At 34.7% G+C, this 16,124-nt stretch overlaps 1 protein-coding gene across 1 annotated transcript in view; it reads left to right on the forward strand.

Annotated features, from left to right (window-relative positions):
• The window catches only part of TACR3 (tachykinin receptor 3), a 72,518-nt gene that overhangs the window by 33,609 nt on the left and 22,785 nt on the right, over nucleotides 1-16,124 (forward strand). Inside the window, exons 2-3 of the mRNA XM_008567862.1 lie at nucleotides 3,006-3,194; nucleotides 5,073-5,223. Coding sequence (XP_008566084.1) covers nucleotides 3,006-3,194; nucleotides 5,073-5,223 — 340 coding nt within the window. The remainder of the gene's footprint in view (nucleotides 1-3,005; nucleotides 3,195-5,072; nucleotides 5,224-16,124) is intronic.

Consider the following 16,124-nt stretch of genomic DNA (forward strand, 5'->3'; position numbering starts at 1 on the left):
AAAGGCAAAATGCTACCACTCATTCTCTTGAAGGTGTCTCTACCTTATAAATTTTTCTTTCTATTCCACAATTCCTAACATGACTGGTTATATTTAGAAGCCATAATAATCAGTATCAATATTGTCTTTGTAAACTGGCAGAACTGATTTAGAATCCAGCTGTTTCCCTTACTGTCTGGGTCATCATGAACAATTTACTTAATCTCTTTAAGCCTCAGGGGGTTTTTTTGCTTTTTGTTTTGTTTTGTTTTGTTTTTCTGTGAAATAGAGATAATGATATTATTTGTTTGGTTGGATTAGTCTAGATATTAAATATATATAATGTATAAAATAAAGTGCCTGGCTAGGGTTAGCAATTAATAAATATTGCTATGATTATCTTTACCAACATAAGCATAAGCAGTGAATTTTAAACAGTCTTCCATTTCAAACATATGCATTTTATTTTCTTTGTGTGGTTTACTTGCTTTCCTAAAACAAGGTACTGTTTTTATCATTCTTTTTTTCTTTTTCTTTTTTTTCTTGTAAGCTTTATTGAGATGTAATTGTTATCCAAAAAGTGTACATATTTAATGTATACATTTTGATGAGTTTTGATGTATGTATACACCTGTGATGCCATCACCACATTCAAGGTACTAAACATACTTATCACCTCTAAAAATGTCCTCGTGTTCTTGACTGTGTGTGTTTTGTTTGTTTGTTTTGTGTGTGTATATGTTAACAACACTCAACATAAGACCTGTCCTCTTGGGCCGGCCCAGTGGCGCACTGGATAAGTGCGCCGCTTGGGAAGTGCAGTGGCGCTCCCGCCGAGGGTTCGGATCCCACATACAGACCGGTTCCCGCTCACTGGCTGAGCGAGGCGCGGGAGCAACACTGAGGGTTGCGATCCCGTTGCCGGTCCCCGGCCCAGTACGGGGGCAACACTGAGGGTTGCAATCCATTGCCAGACACGGAAAAAGACAAAAGACAAAAAAAAAAAAAAAAAAAGACCTGTCCTCTTATATTGTAAAGTTCACAATATTGTACTGTTAGCTATAGTTACTAAGTTATACAGCAGATCTCTAGAACTTATTCATCTTGTATAACTGCAACTTTATACCTACTGATCCCCTGGCAACCACCATTCTATTCTCTGCTTCTATGAGTTTAACTATTTTAGATACCTCATATATGTGGAATCATGAAGCTAATTGAAATAAGCTGGTCACAGAAGTATAATTATTTTTTCATATTTAACATTTGTGTTCACCTTTTAACTGTTACAGGTAATGAAATAAAACTATTTCCTTTAGGTAAATTATGGCCAAAGTTAATACAGTATTGTAGTGCTCTTTTACCTGCCCGTAATCCTGCTGCCTGGGCCAATTGTCAAGCTAGGGCTAGTTCTGGAGCTCACAGACCCCTCAAGCCTGTTGTCCAGACTGGGTCACAAACCCTTCACATGCCAGGCTGGATCCCCAGACCCCTCACATGCCAGGCTGGGTCACCAGACCCCTCACACACCAGGCTGGGTCACCAGACCCCTCACACACAGGTCTACGAGCTAGGTAACTGGCAAACGGGTCCTTGGAAGCCATAGGTTGGAGAGCATGGCCACGTGCACAGACACCTGAAGCAGATGCCAGCCAGGTCGTGTCACAGCCCATGTACACTAACCCCACCCACACATAACTTATTTAAAAAGAACGCACCACACCACCCCCAACTGGACAGGCAAGTGAGGGGGTCTGATTAAATTATTCTATTTTCCCAGCAAGTACATATTAATAGTAAATAGATAATTTCCAGCATATCTGCTGATGATCTATCCAATTCTGCCTAATAGTTACAAAAGCAAAGAGCAATAAACAAATTGATTAATTATCCTTATTTTGAAATATTTATTAAGATTAAAATGCTTTTGACTTAAGTAATATTCATTCCTTGATAAAAGCATTGCCTTTGAAAATTATCCATAAATCAAAATATATTATGTTTTGCAAACACAAAATAGCCAACAGTAAAATTTAAACAATTTAAATTTGTGTTTTAGTGATAGAGATACCAAAATATAATTTATTTGTTACATAGTATTTTTGGCTGTGAGCATTAGTCAGAATTTTGCAATTAGCCATTTTCTATCCAATTTAAAACTGGAAATTGCTTCTTCCAGATATACTGTTACCATCTTTACCAAATGAATAAAGCTTGACTTTTTAAAAAATCTCATTTAGGGAGTTCCCAACTTTCCCAAAACTTGCACTTTAAAAGTCATATGTAAGTATGATTTTAGAGACTCAAATATATTTTTCCATTACAACTAACTTTCTGCTACATAATTACATAGGTAGACACCATAAAGATTTTTATGACACAGTATTAATTCAATATGAGGGGTGAAAGGGAGACATAGACTCAATCAAACTTGATTTATTCATTCTTATCTAAATCCTGAATTTGACTCTTGCTGCTTTTAAATGGATACGTTGTCCATATCTGTCACAGGAGTTCCTCATTTTTGTAAATTAGGTAGGTATTATCCATATTATTTCTCCAGAATTTTCCTTTAAAAAGTTAAACATACAGAAAAGAAATGAAAGTTTTGAGTTGTGGAACTAGTATTTTTAAGCACTTACTAAGTGTCGTTTCTATTCAGTTCAGCAGACATTTATGAATTTCGATGTGTTATGCATAGCACCAAATAATACCTTTCACTTACGTTGTTTCTATTGAGCCTTACTTACCCCAAGAGGTGAGTGTTCCTATTTCTATTTTTAAAATAACAAAGTTGAGCTTCAAAAAGATTAAACAAGTGCGAGAATAGGATTTGAACCTACGTCTGCCTGATTCCTAGTTCTATGCTTTGTTTATCATTCTATGCTGCCTCTACACAAGCAAAATCCTTATTAACTTGTTTACCAGAAGAGAAATAACTCTGGCCATTGAAACAACTTGGAAACTCCATCTTAAACTGTTAACAAGGGAACCAACAAAATGTGTTTTTTTTTGTTTTTATATAGGTATATGGCCATTATTGATCCCTTGAAACCCAGACTGTCTGCCACAGCTACCAAGATTGTCATTGGAAGTATCTGGATTCTAGCATTTCTCCTTGCATTCCCTCAGTGTCTTTACTCCAAAACCAAAGTCATGCCGGGCCGTACACTTTGCTATGTGCAATGGCCAGAAGGTCCCAAGCAACATTTCATGTAAGTTAATTTTCTGTTATGATTTTCAATTCAATTTATCAAACGCTTAGGGAATTATAGATAGGGAGCAACAATTAGACAAATAAGACATAGACGTTTCCCTCAGAGCTCACATATTATTTGGGAAAAGAAACACCTCAAAATTCTGTAATACAGTGTGATATGGTCAGTAAATTTGTATAAGTTACAAAGGTTTTTAATTGGTAATGTGATGACTTCTATATGGGGTAGCACTGGAGAATTTGCTGGAGGAAAGTGATAAAAGATAAAAACAGTGTGCAAAGGAAAGGGGTGATTATTGAACAAGAATGGGTGAGAAGGGAGAAATCAAAGGCCAGAAGTGCTGATTGCTCTTTCAGGAAGCCTGGCTAAAGGGAAGGGGTGCCCTGGTTGGTTCTTCCATTTTGATTTGGTTTCATTTGGCTTGTGTTCTTTTGTTTCAGTATTAAGAAACCTAAACACTAGGATGTAAAGGAAATAGGAATGTCATATGATAGGATTTGGTATTTCATATTTTGGACCCACTTTTTAAAAAGCAAAGGGGTAGAAAAAAGCAAACTTGTGTAATTGATTGCATTTAATTTTTTTATTCTGATCATTTAAATTTTATTTCAACAAAATGTTTTTTTCCTATTTTAGTGACTTGTTTTTCCCTTTGAAAATAATAAATGGTTCAAATACTGTTTATCTTTTAAAGCAGTCATTTTATCTAACTCTGCTCTCCCCAGAGTCCAGGTTTCTGAAGAAAAATATTAGGAAGCACATACTGAAGGAAAATCAGGTAGCAGTTATTAAACTGAGTACTGGATTCTGTCCATTATCATTGATAAATCTTAGTTGTATGATAATTTTATCATCCATAAATTATTTGTTGGCTGAATTCTTTCCTTATTGACTTTATTTTTTATTGTTTATGAATATTCATGAGATACAGAGCCGATTGTCACCCCTGGTGCCCAAGATGTGCTTAGCAAGCTACTAGTAAACAGGAAGGCAAGGAGGTTTACGTTTGACTCTATAAAAAAACACAGGTATTGAGAAGACTATTATAACAAACTCTGATTACTTTAAAGCATTCCTAAGATAGTAGAATCCACACAAAAGTGTGTTAAATTCTATTTGGGCTGTTATAATATGGGTTACCCTCCTATTCCTCCTTAATTCTATTCTTATAATTTTTATTGAAAGCTATGAAATTCCAGAACTTAATGTAATAATTTATAGTATCACAACTTTAGTGTGTCTAATATGTCTATATGTTATTTACCAAGTTAACAGTGCAATCAAATGCATGAAGACTTTGTAAAATTGCATGTAAATGTCCTTATCTGACTTTTTGAAATAACAGTCCAGTAACTTGTGGTCCAATATGGCTCAGAGTATCTACTTACTGTTTTTTTTTCATTTGGATGAAAAATAATTTATTTCAGATATGTCTGATGTTACAGGGATACATAGACTAGTCCTACATAGAAGAAAATATGTGCCAGTTGATTAGTTTATTCTGTCCCATCTCTTTTCCTCTGATGACACATTTAATCAGTTTAACTCAACAATTATCAAGAAGAGTACCAAGCAGAGGAAAGGTGTTCATCCTTGGCCTCTCGGCAAGGGGACCATGTGCAATCAAATGAGCACTTCTGCTCAGCTATAGTTTTTATATACTAAGGAAAGATTGACACAAATCAACTGATAGCGTTTGAAACGTGTAGATAACAATAGCATAATATTTTGATGGATCAGTGAAATGAGGACATAGAGATAATGTGAAAATTATGTTTGGCAGTTTTAATTATAAGTTAAAGCTAAAAAAATTGAAAGTCTCATATAATTCATCCCAATGGATTCTATAGCATGTGTTTTTCTTATATCTTGCAGTTACCATATTATTGTCATTATACTGGTGTACTGTTTCCCATTGCTTATCATGGGTATCACATACACCATTGTCGGAATTACTCTCTGGGGAGGAGAGATCCCAGGAGATACATGTGACAAGTATCATGAGCAGCTAAAGGCTAAAAGAAAGGTACTGTTCCATATCATTTACCTAGCATTTGTGTAAATTGTGGCACATCAGAGAGGAAAAAATCCTAGTCATGGCATTTTAATATAATATGATTTGATGTTGTACTCCTACATTTTTAATGTCTTTTCTTTGTTTTTTTAATTCTACCCTTCTATAAGCCACTTTCTACATACAATATCTGTGTATGATAGAAAAATTACTTCCTTACTTCAAGACTTTTTAAAATCACCTTTTGCAAAGTATTCTCAATTATTCTACCTGAAATTGCTGAAATTTCACTTTAAGTTGATTGTGTTTCTGCTGCTCTAGCTATCTGTTCTTCACTGAGCAGAATGCCTCTGATGTACTATATCTGCCCAAAGCTTCTTTTATCCCAGGAGTGACATCTTTCCTAGAAAGTGCTATAATTGAGTAATATCTGTCTATACCTCTTCCATCCCCTCCTGCCTCCCCTCTCCCTCTCTCTCTCTCTCTCTCTCTCATTCTTTCTTCCCCCCTTCAGCCATCATGTATATCTGATTAAAGGACAAGAATTATGTTCATACTGTTCTGCAACTTATGGGGTGACATGAAAAAGCCTACTCCTGACTAATTCCTAATTCACATTAAACAAGGAAATTTCTGTAAATTATTATATTGACATTTTAACTAGGGTTGTTATTTTTATTAAGATTTTTTTTTGACTACCATTATGTGACTCAATGAGAGAAAATTAAAAAATGGAGTTAGAAGGAATCTTATTCCATCCTCTTCTCTCCAGTTAATATGAGCTTAATGCATCCTGGTGAGGTTTTTCCAAGCATGAGTCCTGCTGATTATGTCAGTCATTATTATTTACTCCATTTATCATTAATTTATTTATGTAGAACTATCACCAACCACATAGACATTTCCTTTACAAATCACTCAACCATCTCAAAACTACTTAACTACAAACACTCACTTAACAATGGTTAATCAGATATCAAATATGTAATGCAGAAAATTGATTCCATTTTAACAGTGTTTTTTCTCTGATATTGACAAATAATGGCAGACAAGACTTATATCCTATAAACATTTATAATGACCTCTAGTATTTGAAAACCAAAAGTAAGCATGATCTTTTCCACATCAATTTACTCATTTCATACTACATACATATATGTCTAAGTTATTTACATAATTTTATTTTATTTCTCTTTCAAAAAACTAACCTTAAAAGTGATGTTCACAGGCCGGCCCAGTGGCGCACTGGAGAGTGCGCTGCTTGGGAGCGCAGCGGCGCTCCTGCCGAGGGTTCGGATGCCATGTGGAGACCGGTTCCCTCTCACTGGCTGAGCACGGTGCAGGCGCAACACCTAGGGTTGCGATCCCGTTGCCGGTCCCCGGTACGGGCGCGACACCGAGGGTTGCGATCCCGTTGCCGGTCCCCGGTACGGGCGCGACACCGAGGGTTGTGATTCCGTTACCAGTCAGTAAAAAAAGACAAAAAGGAAAAAAAAAAAAAAGTGATGTTCACAAACAACCGAACTATGTTATTAGCACCCAAAAAAGAATCCTAAAATTAAGAGAATGTCAATAACATTTTCAGTTTACATGAACAGTTTCTCTCTCCCTTTTATAACGTCAATCCACGTTTTCTAAGGACTTGCTTATATTGCAAGACACTATTTTCTTGGGATAATTGCTTATACCTATGTTTAGGGTATTGTCACATTATATAAGTAATGTGAAGTTTTATGTATTTCAGAGTAATTTCTGTCTTTGTATTATCAACTTAGTTTCCTACCTCTTATTTATTTCTTATTGGTTTAGGTTTTTAAATTTTTTTTTTATGTTTTCCATGTTTACTCCTAGACAAAATTAAAACAAGCCTAGTAATTGTAGACTATATTTCTTTTTTCTTCATATACATGTAATATTTCATAGGAAGAAATAGAAATTAAATCTTCATCTTAAAGAAATACAAAATAAATCTATTATTTTTTAATTTAGAGTCCCAGAGGGAACAAAAGCCAGAGAGTATATTTTTTAGTTTGTTATGATACAACTGGTGAGAGTAAGGTGTAAATATTCCATTTTGATTTCATAACTCTACAATTTCAAAGTAGAAATAGCACCTCAAACTGGGAGTATAACTCTTCTAGAATATTTCGAACAAGTAAGATATTTAAATGTTCCAGTTCATATATCTTTCTCTTGGATTGTGTTCTGGGCTGAAATAATACAAAATGACATTTCTGAATGCCATGGATGTTTATAACAAATCACCTTGTCCTTAGATTTCTTTCACAGTCACTTAATGGTATACATCAGTATCTATGCAGTAATATTCATTTTGTCCAAAATTTCAAAATTTCAAATTATAACTAGCTCTTCTCTTAATTTATTTCCTTCTATCTAAAACTAAGATATTGTTCTGGAGTGGTTTGGAATATAGTTATGTGTAGTAATCATGCTATTTTCATATGATTATTTAGATCAAAGTGAAAGGCTGTCCTGGATGGGACATTGAATTGTATGGTGTCTCCTATAGAATACATCTTAGACGTTACAGATTGGACTTGAGAGGTAAAATAAAAGGTATTGGCTATAATCATGCAAATGAGTCATAAGTATTGGGAGAAACAATTCCACAAACAACTCTGAGCAAGCCTCTTAACAATAAAAAAGGTAATAGATATTGACTGAACTCCCAAACACACATATACAAGAATAAATAAAAGCTGAAGAAATTTTAGTCAAGTCACTAAGCGAAGATCTTTGTAATTACTGAGGAGCATTCGCTTCTGTGTCACTTTATCCCACAGTCTTCAGGAATTATGCTCAATTTCAAGCCCTGTAGCTTAAATTCTTTGAAGAATAGCAAGTAGAAATACATCACATTTCTAACTTATGTAGAAGCCAGCAAGTTTAAAAATTGAACTAATATGAAACTTTTAGATAATTTAGGAGTAGCCATCCCCACTTGATTTTTACATGTGTCCTGCCTAAGTATATATAGTTTAAAATAATATCACTGGTTGCACCAGTGCCAGGTAAAAAGACTAAATAACAGTCTTCAAAAATGAGTTAATACCTCTAGAAACATTTCCTCATTATTAAAATTAGAGCATTAAACATGAAAATCAGTAAATATTTCAGATCAGAAATATTAGTGGGCTAAAGTCATAGGAAATTTTCTAATAGGCTCTGTGCAGTTGATTTTGGTTAAGGCCAAACTTTCCTTTTACCTTTGATGCTATGCAAGTAACCAAAATCACCCATACATATTAAGTTCAGAAAGGCTTAGAAGAATCCTTTACGGTTAGACTTTGGGTTGTCTGCAAGTAATATAGTGTGCAGGGGAAGGGATGGGAAGACCCGCACTTAATGTCAGTTTGGCATAGAGCCCCCTCCACTCAAAAATGAAGGTTACCTTTCTTTCAATTTTTTTTTTTCCTTTTTTTGTGACTGGTAAGGGGATCACAACCCTTGGCTTGGTGTCGCCCACACCGTGCTCAGCCAGTGAGCACACCGGCCATCCCTATATAGGATCCGAACCCACGGCAGGAGCACCGCTGCACTCCCAGAGCCTCACTCTCCTGAGTGAGCCACGGAGTCAGCTCTACAATTTTTAAGACTCTATTCTCCACACTTCTTTCTAGTCTTGGCCACCCCTCCACCTCCTTCTTCTGCTCCTAGCCCAATCTTAAGGGAAAGAAAAAAGTACATGTGTTGACTTACTTTTAGGCAAGTGTTGTACAGTAATGCTAGTGAGAGAGAAAACAGGAAGGGGAATCACAGAATGCACTGATACTTAGAATATTAATTCACACTTACAATGCAATGCTATGTTTTTTTTTTCTGTAGTAGCTCTTGCTCCGTTACTTATATAAATATGCATATATATGCATATAATGTATATATTTAATGCACAGCAGTGGTGCACCAGATAGTGAAGCAAAGGAGAAATAATGGAATCTGAAAGTAGCTCAGAATCTATGATGAAAAATTCCCAATTCTATAACCTTTTGTAGCACTAGTCTATACATTATTTTATTTTACACTCACATCGATGTTCTAAGATACATAGGAAAGGTATTATCTTACTTTAGAAATACGCCAGTGAGAAAGTTAGAAAGGGTAAAGATGAAATGGAAAGGGCTCGATGTGCTAGACTTTGGAAATAATCATCAGAGTTTGGTGACTGATTAGATGTGTATGGAAACAGAGAGGGGAAATGAAAAAATTCTATTTCAAGATTCCTATTCTGAGAAAATGGGGACAGTATTATCAGAAAATAGAGAGCCTACAAGAAAATACAGGAACTTTTGGGTGAACAAGATGAATTCACTTAAGAGAACTGAGGAAGGAGCAGGAGTTCACGTGCAGCTGCAGGTACGTTCCAACTTGTGCTGATGAAGACAACAACTGGAGGTAATCAACGCACATAGGTTCATATCAATCAATTCTGTACTCTGATTAGACATTTTCACAAGAAGAACATTCTATCACACGCTCTGAATGGCATAATCATCGTGACTATCGGTATACCACCTAGTGGGTATCAGGAGCACAAATTCCTCTGCTCGCCTCTCGCTCCTTCCTCTCAATCTCCACTCCCCCAACCTCCAGGAGCCCAAATCAGAGAAGCAGAGAAAAATCATTTTGCTAGAGCTGTTGTCTTCTATCCACATTTATTTCATTATTTCTGCTTTTTATTTCTAATTTAGTAAAACGAAGATTTTCAACCAGTGCAGAAAATTCAGTGATAGCCTTGTTCCTCTTTTCTAGATATTTCTAGTTACTAACAGGTTAATAAAATATCCTTTGAAAAAGATGAGTTGATAGCTGACAGTCCATGCAGCTATTTCCGTACTTCAAAAGTAAGAGGATTGATACCACCTGCCTTCGTCCAGTCTCATTTAATTTGTCATCATAATTATGTGGCCTCAATCCAAAGCAAAAAGGAAGAAATAAATAAAAATAAAAATAAAAGTTAACTGGGATAGAAAGGAGAAAAATGTTTTTCACTTATGAGAAGCAGCACCAATAATTATTCAATGAATTTGAAAGTCAACTCCAGCAGAGAAGTATATGAGATTCCTGCTGATATTGGGCATCTGAGAAATAATGATTTATTGCTGTTTGGTATATGCTTACGTATGTGAATACAATTTTCCACTGTGGAATCAAAATAAAATAAGTGTTCCGAAGGAAAAAAAAATACGTGGCCTCAGTTAATAATAGTACGTAGTCTTTCAGCTTCTGGCCCTTCATCAGCAGGAGATGCATTTGTAGCTGTTTACTGAGCACGGTGATAGATTGGTACTGATGCACATTTGTGTATTTTCTCCAGCCTCTATTTTGAAAGACTATATTTGTTTTTTGTTTTTTGTTTTTTTTTAAAAAAAGCTGAGGTTGGGGAAATCTGTGGTCACAGAAAAGAGCAAACAAAATTAATCTATGGAGGAATTAAACCCTAAGACAAAGAGCTTAAGAAACCACCTGACTATTTTTTAAATGACTCAACTGAAGATAGGAGATATAAATTATCTCATTTAAATTCATGGTAAATAAGCTATTCTGTGGGCCTCTGTTTATGCATTTAGCCATTAGGATTACAAAAGCTAGATACATTTTCCTTCAGATGCTCAATGTTTCTTTGTTTAGGTAATTACATTTAATTATAATAAGACCATATTCCTAAGCACTGTCAGTCCTATATATTATCTCATTTAGATTTGGTAGCTTCATTAACACTATGAGGTATTATTATACTTAGCTAACTGATGATGTAACCAAAGCTCAGAGAGTTTAACTCAGTTTAAATTATTATGTTCAGTAAGTAGAGGAATCTGGTTTGGACCCTTGTCTAACGCTAAAGTTAAGGAAATAATGAGGACATTATTGTCAGGAATTAGAGAGCCTATGAGAAAATCCAGTAACTTTTGGATGAACAAGATGAATTCACTTGTATGCAGCTAAAGTACATTACAGTTAATGTCAGTAAAAGAAGTAAATAAAAAAAGAGTGAAAAGGGGTGGGAAAATAATTAATAATATCATCATACTAACGCTATTTAGCCTTTTCTGCAATGTATACTCAATACAAAAATTTTTTTTAAAAGCCATTTATTTTATAGACTAAATTCCTCTGATTCTATTTTCCATGTAACTCACAGACATCTTACCTTGTTCGATTATTTATGAATAATTTTGGTTGCATTTGCAGGCCACTGTTAGATTTTATATTTAATACTAAATTGATCTTCTGTTTTTCTGTATGGAATTTCTTATCTGGAAATAGATCCCTGCTCTTCGACACTTTTTTCCTCCTTTCTTCGTGCTCTTTCAGTGCAGCTTTTAAGATAAGGTTCCTGTCAGAATTTATTTAAATGTTTTCTGTCTTATCTGATAAAGTAAATCTCCACTACATTATTGTCTCTTCCTTCTCCTAAGACTAAAGGTCATTTTAAATGTTATCATGTTTTGCTATTTTACCTTGCTTGTGTAATTTCTAATGAACACTTAAATAGTTTTAACTAGGCTATTTGTGAACACTTGAAATATTTACTTTTGTCAATAATGACATATTTTTAATATTATTAACAATTCTTCAGTTTACAATTAAATCTTATCTAGAAATAAGTTTAAGTGGCTATTAGAGTAGACCAAAAACTAGAGGAGGAAAGAATAAGGTAGATTAAAATGAGATTAAGTGAAAATTATGCTTGGCAGTGTCCCTAAGGAAGGTGGAGCATTTTATCACAAGCAAATTCTCAGATCTATTATAGAACATCAATCTAAAGCTGTGCTTTACTCACCACTGTATACTCACTGCCTAGCATAGTGCTGGGTGGATGGATGTAAATTACAAGTGTACACGTATATGACTCACCGTAGATCCACCTAGGTTAAGTAACAATGCAAATGTCAGTTATATTTCATGATATCACCCCATGTGATTTAGGGGGTGGGTGAAGTGATGGGGGAGGGATATGCAGAAAAAAGAGTGTGTCAGTTTGTTAGAGCTTTTATAATAAAGTGCCACAGTTTGGGTGGTGTAAACAATAGAAATTTATTTTCCCACGGTTCTGCAGTCTAGAAGCCTAATATCAAGATGGCAGCAGGGTCGATTTCTTCTGAGGCCTCTCTCCTTGGCTTGCAGATAGCCATCTTCTCCCTATGTCTTCACATAATTTTCCTTCTGTGCCTGTCTGTTCTAATCTCTTCTAATAAGGACACCAGTCATATTGGAATAAAGCCCAACCATATGACCTCATTTTACCTTAATTAGCTTGTTAAATGTCCTATCTCCAATTTTAGTCACAATCTGAGGGTACTATGGGTTAGGACTTTAACATATGAATTTTGAGAGGACACAATTAAGCCCATACCAGAGAGATTATTAAAGATCTTTAGAAATTGATTTCTTTGATCCAAGTCTCCTCTTGGATTCTGGTAGCTTTCTGGCACCAAGGATGAATTCTGCCCTGTTCTGAAGATACAAGTTTCTTGGCAGGTGAGACTGCTACTAAATGAAGGACTGTGGTAGAACTCCTCCCCACCTCATTCTAATGGGTCTGTACCTTAGCTGAAAGAAAATTGAGAAAACTGGTTTTCTGATTTTGACTGGAACATTTTACTCCTTTTCTCATCCCTAGTTGGCACAGTTTGCTTTCTTCGTCCCCTTGCTCCTCTACTCCTCTTTCTATTTGCCTTAGAGGAAACAGTTTCTTTTGAAATTATTTCACTTTCCCAACTTTACGTAATCTTTGGAACAAGGGACAAATCACAACATTTTAATGTGTGCAACATGACACCTCCCTCCCTCCAAGAGAGCACTCTATAAAATAACTCATACCCCTTTCATTTTTTATGCTATCCAGTTCCCAGCAATCTGCTGTTTTATTTTACCATTTTTTATGTAACCCAGATTTTAGCTGATTTCAGGTATATCACGTTTTAAAATTTTCATGTCTTTAATTTTAAAAGTGTAAATTTTACTACGGAATCTTGTAGATTACTCCAAAAGGAGAATTTGCTTCTCACAGCATCAAATTTATTTTGACATTTCTTCTCAAGTCAGCTCCCAGGCAATTGTATGTGTTTCTCTCTCCCCTTTTTTTCTCCTTCTCTCTTTTTATCCCCCTCTCCACCTTTTCTTCCTTCTGCCCCTCTTTGATCTAGTTTTCTGCTCCAGAAAGACCATTCACCCACAATTTTTGAAGATAAATTTAGCACTGTTCTTGCAATTCTATTCTATGCACTATTTCTATAATTCAAATAATTTCAAACTTGCAAATTTCTATCTACATTCATTACCCTGATTGGCAAACAAAATGTCCTCCATAGACCTGGTAATTGGAATCACATAAATAAAGTGTTTAACAACATGGTGTGACAGAAAAAAAAAAAAAAAAAAAAAAAAAAAGTTTTTTTTTTTTTTTCCACCCCTTTTTTTAAAAACTTTTTTTTTTTTTTAAAAAAAATTGAACTTCAAGTCAGAAGGAAATTAAAAAAAAAAAAATATTATTTTTTTGTTTATAAAAAATTGAACTTCAAGTCAGAAGGAAATTAAAAAAAAAAAAATAATTTTTTTTTTTTTTAAAAAAAAAAAAAAAAAAAAAAAAAAAAACTTATTTTTCTGTTTATAATCTCCTTCTGACTTGAAGTTCAATCTTTTATAAACAGAAAAATAATATGTTTTTGTTTTTTTCCTGTCACACTGTGCGGTAAAACACTTTATGTGATTCCAATTATTTGCTCTGAGTCTTTTCAGATGTATTTCTGGTACAGTTTTTATTTATATTCCATTTTAGCAAAGATTTTGGGGAGACTATCTTGTACTACTTTGCTTAGGTAGTAGATCCCAAAGTGCAATGATTCTCTGTACATCTATATACTTTACTCAGCACATTTCCAAATTTATGGCTTTGTCAAATCACTTGTCAAATCATATGCCTCCCAAACCTGTCCTTAATCTGTTTTTATTTGAAAACATTTAGAACTGGTGGAGTAGTACATTGTGATTACTTTATATCTTTTGATTCTCAGGTATTATCCTCAGATTATTTCTGCTTCATTATTTCATCATTCTCCAACAAGATGTGGCAGCATTATACAAATCCCTGAAACAGGAATTTCTAAAGCCTTTTGCTGCATCCATCTAAGCCCAGATGAGGAAAATGATTTCCACTGACACTCTACAAGAACATACATGCTTCACATATTAAATCTGCAAAAGAAAAGAGCATCCTAAAAGAACTGAAAACAGTGCACAGAATAGTTGTAGCATGCTGAAAAGGAACAGGATCTTGAATATTAATTAGAATAAATAACAGGTCCTTCAAATGCTACCCATGTTGATTAAAAAGCAGAAGATCAATATGAAATAATTTCCTTCATATAAAGTGTCTCACCAGAAACTGAGCGGTCACAAATTTGTGTGCAACAGTTAATCCAGCTTGAATGAAATGGCATGTTTTATTTTAAAACAATGTTTCATGGAGAACTAGAAGTCATTCTCACTTACTTGACTGAGAATACAAGCCAGGTCTCTATCATCCCAGCACTAACCTACATTTAGCCATAAGGTTTCCCAGAGCATCGTCTAGAACATACCATTACTAAACTAGAGATTTTTACTAGGAAAGACTCAACACAGAGATCTCTAAATCCAGTGCTGTGGGGGTAATAAATAAATTAACTTGCATTTATTTAGAGATCAACTGTAATAACACTGAATGGGAGACCTATATCTCACAACTTAGTTTCTATTGCTCTCCTATCTTCCTATAAAAGTTACTAGGATTTAAGCATCTTTGAGCAAATGATTCAAAAATGAAGAATTTTATACAAACCTTTCTCAAGTTCCATAGCCTAAGATGGGAATCATGGTGCAGAAACATTTTGCTATAGAGATTTCATCAAATTTTTAATATCTATAAAGCACAAAAGTGGCTGTTCAATTGTATTCTGCAATTAGAAACCAAATATATTTTGCCATTAAATAAGCAAAAGAAACTATTTTTTAGAATATAAAGTTGTTAACATCTTTTTTTTTTTTTTAATTTTAGAGGAACATCCCAGAGTCTTTGGGTGATTTAACAGTATACGTCAGATTCTCATTTCTCTGAAATGTGTACCTTCGCACGCATTTTTGTAGCCAACTAAAGTACCATATTATGCTATTTGAGTAGAAAAAATCTTATAGTTTTACTTATATACACTGTAAGCATAATGAGAAAGGAACAATATATTCATTTTGAATCTTTTTTCCAAGCCGGTTGTAGGTATACTCCAATTCGAGGATGGGGTAGATCCAGCAAATGACCTCACAGCGCTCCCATCTTTAATTCTGCCCTCTGATTAATTTCGATTAGAACTTTACTGTGTATTTTATTCTATTTTTGGAAGTGTGGTTCTTCAAAGCTGGTGAATGCCCTTCTCTAACCACCTTGACATTGGTCTTTTCCGGATCTGATAGCTCCTTGCTACTGAATTCCATGACTCTACAGCAGTACGGCTGTTAATGCAGTACTTGAATAATTCCAGGCCTTGTATCTGAAATCTCTTTGATATGGGACTTGAAGCCTCAACCGGCCACAAATTGTGGCCTAGGTTCGTTCTCTAAACACCTCAGCAAGCTTCTTCCATCTCTCTCTAGTCTCTGTCTTTTCATGCTCTTTATCCACACTTCACCTGTGCTCTGGATCCTTGGCACTTTCTTCTCTAGAGTAACCCTCCATCAGTTAAACCATCCATCTTCGGAACCATGACCTGTTTCACTTCACTGTGTTCCCCCTCAAAATGTAAGCACATTCACATCTCTTCCATCTTGTATGGGTACATTTGCTTTACCCTCTAACTTACCAATCTTTTTTTTGGTTTTTTTTTTTTTTTTTTTTTTTTTTTTTTTTTTTTTTTTTTTTA

The sequence above is a fragment of the Galeopterus variegatus genome, unplaced genomic scaffold (genome assembly GCF_000696425.1).
Source record: "Galeopterus variegatus unplaced genomic scaffold, G_variegatus-3.0.2 Scaffold352, whole genome shotgun sequence".
Classification (NCBI taxonomy): Eukaryota; Metazoa; Chordata; class Mammalia; order Dermoptera; family Cynocephalidae; genus Galeopterus; species Galeopterus variegatus.